At 37.5% G+C, this 9,484-nt stretch overlaps 1 protein-coding gene across 4 annotated transcripts in view; it reads right to left on the bottom strand.

Annotated features, from left to right (window-relative positions):
• Positions 1-267: 267 nt before the first annotated feature.
• Positions 268-9,484, bottom strand: part of MLLT3 (MLLT3 super elongation complex subunit) — a 183,043-nt gene continuing 173,826 nt past the window's right edge. For all 4 annotated transcript variants that reach the window (XM_072153852.1, XM_072153826.1, XM_072153843.1 and 1 more), the window contains one exon: positions 268-2,869. In XM_072153852.1, coding sequence (XP_072009953.1) covers positions 2,738-2,869 — 132 coding nt within the window. In that variant the 3' untranslated portion in view covers positions 268-2,737. The remainder of the gene's footprint in view (positions 2,870-9,484) is intronic.

The following is a 9,484-nucleotide window of genomic DNA, read 5'->3' as shown; positions in this document are numbered from 1 at the left end:
AAGCGACACGTGCAGGATATCTGGCGCAGGATCTTAGTGAATCGCGGCACCGTGCATTATCGTTGGACAATGCACGTTCGGAGAACTCCAGGGATGGGGTAAGTAAATGTACTCCAGTGTACATGGATTCACTAAAGATGTCCTGAAGCATTAACCAATCTAACAAAATGCTCAGAAACAGGTGTAACACACCACAGTGTTAGTTACTGCCTTAGACACTGATTAGGTAATAGGACTGTGAGTATCGCATGTGGTGTGCTATACCTGTAGAGTGGTTAATGCTTCAGGACATCTTTAGTGAATCCATGAACAGTACCTAAGTCCTCACTGATGAGTCTAAGGGCACATTATACACTGTGTTTTTAAACACATTGCCCTGAGCACTAAGTAACAAAGCTACGCCATGTTTATAATCAAATCTGAATAGAAGTGACCTTTTATTATTTTCTTTGTCCGGATATGGGCCAATTTTTCTGCCATTTTAATATTTGTGTAAAATTAGGCTGTTAAATAGATACAGTGTTGCAAAACAGCAACTGAAGAATCAGACAGATTTCATCTACACCTACACATTGCATGTGGCCGAATACATTTGTACTCAATATTAACACAATCCACAGAATGCAATTGGAGTGCAGTTTTTGACCTTTAATTTTGCAACTGGAGTGTCAATCATAAAACAATTAGATGCATATCTTTGGCAGTAAGACTTACACACCTTCAGTGTAAAAGCAGGTTGGGAATGTTCCTATAACTTATAATACAGAGGTTTACTTATAGCGAGCTGACTGTAAACAAAGTTTAGGAAAACCCTGACTTGAAGAAGGCAGACTATAAAAATGTTAAAATAAGGATTGTGAATGTATAGCTGGTAGTTCTGTAGTCAACAGTCCTCTCTACCGCCGTGTATCAGATGCAATGGAAAGATTTCAATTGTAGTGTTGAGGGAACACAAACCGCAACGTTGGGATGTGTTTAAAACTTTGACAGCTTGGGTCTCCTGGTTCCGACCCCAAATTTCATTAGAAGTTTGGGTCCGGGTTTGGCTCCAGTACCTCCCTCTCATTTAACGAGTTAACACTCGCTATTGGTGTTTTTCTGGTGGGGATTATGGGATTATGGTTCGTCTACCATGTGAAACCAAATAATCTGCTAAAATGCCATTCATAGCGCAGTAGCAAAGAGCAGTATGTTGCGTCTAATGCTGGTAAATCATTAACTATTTGAATACATGCACAATAATACAAAAGTTCTGCAGCCAATATTCCAAAAACTATCTGTGTTTGTGAGTACTTACTTATACTGTAGTCTTAAACCAATCTTGTTAGGTAAAAAGGAATTCTGCAGAGTTTGAGCACAATTCAAAAATGCCACATCTGTTTACTCCACATTACAATAGTATATTTTAGTTTATATTCTAAAGAAACAGAATCATAAGCCAGTGTGTTTCCATTAAATAAAATAAAATCTTATTCATGAAGCAAGTAGTATAGGGACACATGAGTCAGTTCATTTAGGAACGGAAAGGCAACGAAAAAAAAATATAATAATATATTTCTTAATATAAGACACCGTATATATGTAAACATTACAATGGGTATCCTGACACCACTCCAAAAAAATTGATCCCAAAACAAATTACTGTACTATTTTATGGAAAGAGAATTTAATGTCCAAAATAGAAAAAAAGTTGACATAAGTGACCATAAACAAATAGGTGAACATAAAAAACCTAAATATCAAATGCCATTTGTCCATGGCCGCAATAATTAATGTTACTGTCAACCAGACAGCAAAGGTATTTAATAAATAGTCCAAAATGAAGAAATTTCTACATCATTAGATAAGTATACAGCAGAACAAGGTCCTTTTCAACAAGGAATCTGTAGACTGCCTCTACTTTTGCAAGTCTGTGTTTTGTGCAGAATATATATTATATATTCTCACAACCAGAAAATAGAACTTTAATATTAGAGATGAGATAGAAGAACATTGAGAAAGACACAAGCACATTGAATTGAATAGACAAACAATGCAAGACTCAGATCAGGCTAAAGCCTATTTTTTATGAGGGCATCCAAACATTTGACCCAGAAAGTCACATGACACATTTGTGGAAGATCCTTACAACAATGTCATGGGAATCGGGCATTGGTGGTAGTGAGCTTTGTCCACCTCTGGGTCTATTTGTGGTGAGCCTTGCTTAAACCAGTAGAAATAGAAACCAAGTATTTGCTGTGCAAGCGGAGAAATGTTCTGGTGAGAAGTCACTGACTCTCTGACGGCAGTCTTGCTCAAAAAATGGAGCATGTATTTTAGGACATACATAATAGACCTACTAGCATCTGGTAGTGTCATTCCCACACTGATGTTTGGTACCTAAATATGCAGTAATAAATAGATCAGTCACATAAGTAAGGCAGTGTGTGTGCTCAAATGTGCGTGTCACATGGCAACACGTGATACTGAACACCTCAGTTCATGAAAGAAGTAATGTTGTGCATGTCTTTTTTTTCAAGGCTTTCCAGGTTTAATCTCCAAAAATGTATATTTCATGAGAAGGATGTTCCTTCTTTAATTGTGGTTCATAGTATCCCATTCTGGGCATAAAAAATAAGACAGCCTAGGGAGTGTTTTTTTCCATGTTGTTCTTTAAGAGATCCAGATCTTCTTAATGTTTCCTGAATAGCAACTCCAGTCTCACAATTGTCCATGTAAGCAGATCCAAATCATACCCTCAGGATGCCCCAGAAGTTTCTAGGTAACTCTGTAATTTACGGACTGTGGTTTTGTCAAGGGAACAAAGATCAAAGTCAAATGTTGTGTTTGTGATGTGGAAGTGCCCAGTTTCTTCTATTAGGTTAACGATCTGTAAAAACAAGAAAAAATCATTTTAGTTATGTGACATTAATGTGATGACAGTCCTGCAAAAATTATCATATGTAAGGATTTTCCTGAAACATTTATACCTACACAGTGGGCATATGTCAACGCTGGGGAGAGGAGGAGGGGATGTGCGCCGCTCACCCCCGCCTCTCTCCATAGAGAAACAAGGGGCATGATGCCATATTCCAGGGAAAGATAGGACATATCCTATCTTTCTCCTGGCTATGTAACGGTATGGTGCCGTACAGCACCACTCCATACGGCAACGTGTGCCCATTGCCAGCCTATGGGGGGCGTATATCCGCCCCCCAACAGCCGTGTGAATGAGGGCTAAAATTTATTAAACATCTTATTGATGCAGAAGAAGCTATTTTTACTACTTATCCATCAATTTCAAATTATGCATTTAAGCTGCAGAAAAAGGTTAGAGCTTAGATTTTATGTTATTTAAAAAAAAAAAAAAAACCTATCTTAAAATTTAAGCTTTAAAATTATACAATAAATCTAGATAAAACATCAGGGAAATAATAGATTAAAGGGAAGGTGACACCAGAAAATGACTTACTTCCAGCAAAGAATTTATGATAAATACACAACTGCTCAAAAGTTTGGGGTCACCAAGACAATTTAGTGTTTTCCATAAAAACTCATACTTATAACATACTAATAATTTTCTCCTTCAAACTTTGCTTTCATCAAGGAATGTTCCCTTTGCTGCAATTACAGCACTGTAGATTTGAGATTTGGTCAGAAAACCCCTTTAAACTGTATGACTTGGGTAAAATCTTTTGGATATTCTTTGAAAAGCTTCTCACAATAGTTGGTAGGAATTTGGGCCCTTTCCTCCTGACAGAACTGAGACATGTTTGTAGGCCCCCTTGCACCTGCCTTTAAAGAGGTTTTCCCATCAGGGCATTTACAGTTAATTAAATTCATTCGCCATATATAAACATTTCTTCAATTGGATGTTAATAAAAAAAATGTTCCTGTGGGAAGATAATTTCTCAAAAATGTTGCCATGTTGTCCCTTAGAAACAAGATAGCTTCCTCGGATACGACCACGTCAAACTCTGGCAGTGGTGGCCAGACATGCCCTATAGAGCCCTGCAGGACCATTAGGATTCAGCAATCATTTCCACAGGACAGCGGTGGGACCTGCAGTAACTCCTGGACATTTCATATACAAAAACAATTTGTTTCTTTGTACAATCACTCCAGTAGAGGTGGCCGTATCCGAGGAAGATATCTCGTTTCTAAGGGACAACATGGCTACATTTATGAGAAATTATCTTCACAGGAACATTTTTTTTTAATAACATCTAATTGAAGAAATGTTTAGATATGGCAGATTAATGAAACTGAAAGCTAATGCCCAGACGAGAATACCCCTTTAACAATTCCTTTATTTATATAGCGCTCACAGATTATGCAGCGCTACAGAGAGCTTGCCAAATTGGTCCTTTCAGCTTTGCCCATAAAATTTCAATAGGATTGAGATGAAGGCTTTTTGATGGCCGCTACAAAAAATTGAAGACAAGTTTCTTAAATGTACTCAGGCTATGAAAATAAAACATTCTCTGATTCAGTGTTATTAACAAAAATGCAGCATTTCACAGATGTAATTCCAACCTGTCTCTATCAGTCCTGGTATAGACAATTTTGGGTGCCCCTGGACCTGACCCTGTATCTTCTGAGTTTAGAGTTGGCAGACATCTTGCTCTTCTTTCGGACGCTGCAGTGAGCTGAGCTTCTCTCTCTCTATAGTCCCCACCCTTGCATTTCAGGAGAAGCTCACACACACTCACTTCCTGTCAGCATGCAGCAGCAGCATTGAGAGGAGAGTAAAGCTACAAGCTACAGAAAGATAAAATCTTTATCCAGGGGAGAGGGAGGCAGGCATATAGCAGAGCTGAGTTGTTATGGCTGTGGATTTCATCATCTCTGATCTGTCTCATCTTTCTTTCTATGTGTCACATACTAGTACAATGTTCAGACACTAAATCAGTGATGGCGAACTTTTTAGAGACCGGATGCCCAAACTATAACCAAAACACACTTAATTATTGCAAAGTGCCAGGACGACAATTTAAGTAGTAATTTATTGCTACCTGTTCTACCACAACTTTCAATCATATTGGCCTATTGAGGACAACAAAACAGTTGAAAGAAGAGAGCATCATTTCTTGAGTCTCCTGGGATTGCAGGATGATTCCTTGAGTTCTATGTCAAGTGCTTTATTGATGGCTTGGGTGCCCAAACAGAGGGCTCCGAGTGCCACCTCTGGCACCCGTGCCATAGGTTCACCACCACTGCGCTAAAGGAAAGTCAATATAAACCTGTACCCTAATAATCTAACCACAATGACAGCACACAGAACTAGAGGAATCATGAACACTCTGGAATCTTACACTGACCATCATTGAGTTACAGGAACTAAAACAGCAATAAAACTGAGTAAACTTGTAAAGTAAAGGGTTCAAAATGATCTTTATAGTGCAAACATCACTAGGGAATCAAAAATTGAGACTTTTCTTTCATGGGCAAACCCCTTTAAGCTACCTCGTAACCAGTTTGGCTTTATGCTTCAGGTCATTGTCCATTTGGAAGACCCATTTGCACCCAGACTTTAATGGAAATATACCATCAAAATCAAGCATGTATAAACCAGGGGTCACTTAATCATATACACAGGCACTGTGAATGTGGTAGAGGAAGATCCGGCAGAGGGAAGGGTGATGTACTGAGGGAGCAGGGGCGAGGATGAGATAGTGTCACAGCCTGTGAATATGCACAGAGGGGTTCTGGTAACTTGCCCAGAAGTCCTCCTTTAGCATAATTGTAAAAGCTGATTTTAGAGGCCATCCATAACAAATATAAGATGATTGCCAAAGTCACAGTGCCTGGATCTACAAGTAAGTGTAGCATTTGCAAAAATTAATCAATCTTTTTTTTTTAGTTTTCTTTTAGAGTAATGGATTCTTCCTGGCAAAGTGGCCTTTCAGTCAATGTTGAAAAACACACTATTACCAAGACTCTTACCAGCCTCAGCCAGCATCTTCAAAACTACTTTTGTTGATATGCATATTTAGAACCAAAGCCACCCATCTCTGGGACACAGAACCAGTCTCCTTGCTAAGCAGTATGACGGCTGTACATTTCCATCTTGTTTGCACAGATGAAGGAAACACCTTAAGTTATCTGGAAATTGCATACAAGCATGAAAAAAAACTAGACTTGTACAAGTCTGAAATTTTCTTCCTGATATCTTGGCTGATTTCTTTAAACTTTCCCATTATGTTACAAGAAAAAGTGTGTTTCAGGTCTGCCTTAAAACATATTTAATAAATAAGAAGCTTTCAAAGACATGACATCATATAGGCTGTCCCAATTTATTTATAGGCATAGTAATCTTAGAGTATGCAAACCTTTGACTTTGTAGAAAGTAATGAAAATATCTTTAAAACTGGTCATCTTAATTGACCTAAAACAGGAAAGGTTTATTCTGATTTCATATCAGATAAAGAGAAAAACATGTATGTGTGTTTTTTTTTATATATATATATATATATATATATATATATATATATATATATATATATATATATATATATTATATATGTGTGTAAACTTCTGCTTTCAACTGTATATTTAATAGAAAAATTACTGGCTACTGGACTTAATAAAAGACTATTATAGGCCATTCTGTTATTTATGTCACATAACAGATTACAGAGAGGATTACAATGGAAGAGAAAACACCACACAGAAAACACCATCACTGTATACACCACTGACGCTACATGATAATACAGATTACATACACTTTTCTCTGCACAGAGCATGCCTATAAAACTCTTTGTAAACCTCAATGACTGGGTTTCATAATACTGCTGCGTATGGGCATGAAGCTTCTGTAAAGAATGTCACTAAATGTGGTTACTAGATATCATCCATGAGAGCAGACCCGAGGATGGAAAATAGGAGAAAACAAAATGTTTTACTTTTCTAATTTGTTTTCGTATTCTAATTTGTAGTTTTTTTTTTATCTGGTTTCAATGAGTCAAAAGTGGGGACTTATTCATTTCAAATTCAGAAAGCATCAAGAAAGGTTGTTCTTTCAATTTGAGAAAGAAATCAGTGGGTTACACCAGGAAGACTATAGCCTGATGTCATCATCTCTTCTACTGTACAACTTCCACTGACCCCAAAGAGGAATATGAGCAAAACACATTGGGTACATTTACTAAGTCTTGTCTGACAGTTTTTACAAGGCATGTTTTGTGGACAATTGGCAGAGACGCCCGAAATCTCTGCCAGATCTAACCTGGTGAAGATTTAATTCCAGCAACCAAGCACACCTCTGGATTAACTAAAAAGCCCAAAACCTGTTAGTAAATCTGGCATAGGTAAAACTGATACTCAATACACTAGTCTTAAGTTTTTGCACACTGGTGCTTTTGCTCCTGGTAAAGTGAGAAGATGAAAAGTTAAACATCTAATCACCCCATGAATTTAATAAATTGATTCCATTAGCCCCATAATCACTGATGTCAAGACCACTGCGATTTTCGGCGTTTTCCATTCTGATATATATGTGCGCGAAGACAAGTTGTAAACAGCATTTTAGCCACAAAAGTGAATTTTGTACACTTTTTTTTCCAAACAAAATGATACACTTTGATGTACATTGCATCAAAGTGCTGGGTGACAGACTACTACTATATATTATCTTAAATGTTTTACAAAGCTTTACAATATATACAAATAGAGAACTGTAAAAAATTTTCATCAGTGTACAAAACTCGATTTTACATGTTGCGATCTGAAATTATGAGCTTGCCATAATGGAGCCATTTTTCTGTTAAATCATTGGGTAACCATTCTAAAATGAATATTGAAGCATGAGATGGGTAGATACCAGATGGTTTAAAAATAAGTCATACACGTTTTAGGAAGAAAAGCATACACAAGTTTTTTTTATACCGTATTATTACTGTGCTTAATAAAATAAACAAGAAAGCCACCTGCTATTCTGTGTCCCACAGAAAATCATTAAATTATGGCTTTACATGGCCGCATCATGTCATTCATGCAGAAAATTGGAGGCTTTTACATATAATCTATACCCTAATCACCAGTCATTATGTTCACAAGTCTCATCCTGACATTGCTCACTAGATAGTCCAAAGAATGCTTATTTGCCCCATGTTGTGGATCAATATGGGTTATATTATTAATTTTTGTGGTTTATTCTAGGAAATCAAGAGTGTTATATCCATACTATAGGTCTGAAATTAATATTCTCAATATTGCTATTCCATGTAATTTAGGCAGATTGCCCACAAGCAAATTTGGTCTTAGAAACTTGGTCCATGTGCTGACTGCATTTTCTGGACCAAACCTCATATCATTGGACTGAATTCAGCATGTGTTCAGTGACACAAGGTTTAGTCCAGGAAATCCAGACATTCCGCAGAGCATTTTTTTCAGACCGAGCTCGTGGGCAATTGGCCTTATGCATACAGAAATAAGGTTTTATCAAGCAGACTGCATTTAAAAGAAAAATCATTAAAGAGTTTAGCGACAGTTAACACAAGCCTTAGCGAAAAGTAGCAAGTATATCTTTTTATATATTAAAGGGGTTTTCCCCATGAAAGAAAATTCTCAAATCTCAATCCCCTAGTGATGTTAACACAATAAAGATAATTTTTAACCCTTTGCTTTACAATTTTACTCCGTTTTATTGCGGTTTTAGCTCCTATCACTTAGTGATGGTCAGTTTAACATTCCAGACACTTCATGATCCCTCTAGTTCAGTGGGTTGACAGTGTGGTTAGATTATCAGGGTATAGGTTTATATACATTTTTATCTGGCTTCTGAACATTGTACTAGTATCTGACATAGAAAAGAGAGATAAGACAGATAAGAGAGATAGAGATAATGAGATGCATGAGATGCATATTACACACTGCCATCTCTGCATATATGTTCTCCCTCCACAGACGACAAACTTATGTGCCTGTAGCTTGCAGCTTCCCTCTCCTCACCATGTGTTGTTTGCTGGCAGGAAGAGAGTGAGTGTCTGTGAGCTCCATCCTGAACTGCAGGGGGGGTCGGGGCTAGAGTGCAGTGAGCAGAGACAGAAACTCAGCTCCACCCCATCACACAGAAATCCAAGATGGCGGCCCGACACTAAGTCAGAAGTTATAGGGTCATGTCTAGGGGCAACTGAAATTATGTAGCCCTGATAGACAGGTTGAACGTATATTTGTGAAATGCTGTATTTTTGTTAATAACAGTGAATTATAGAATGTGTTATTTTGTTATCCTGAGTGAATTTCAGAAACTTGTCTTCCTGGGAATACCTCTTTAAAGCTTTCTGACTGCATGAACATAAATGCAACTTGGGCTCTTTCACTACCTTGCTGAGATTTTATGGTTATTACAAAGGGAAGTAACTGGAACAACATAAGCCCAGTAGTAAAATGTTATTTTTCTAAGCTTTCCTTCATAGTAGTGCTGCCAAATTCCTTCCATTACTCTAGTAGTCACAATTATCAGTGCAGTTTGATGGCACCTTTGTATAGGCAGCAGGAT

The sequence above is a fragment of the Engystomops pustulosus genome, chromosome 1 (genome assembly GCF_040894005.1).
Source record: "Engystomops pustulosus chromosome 1, aEngPut4.maternal, whole genome shotgun sequence".
NCBI classification, from domain to species: Eukaryota; Metazoa; Chordata; class Amphibia; order Anura; family Leptodactylidae; genus Engystomops; species Engystomops pustulosus.
The sequence above is the reverse complement of the archived record's forward strand: the minus strand, read 5'-3'. Positions and strand labels throughout refer to the sequence as shown.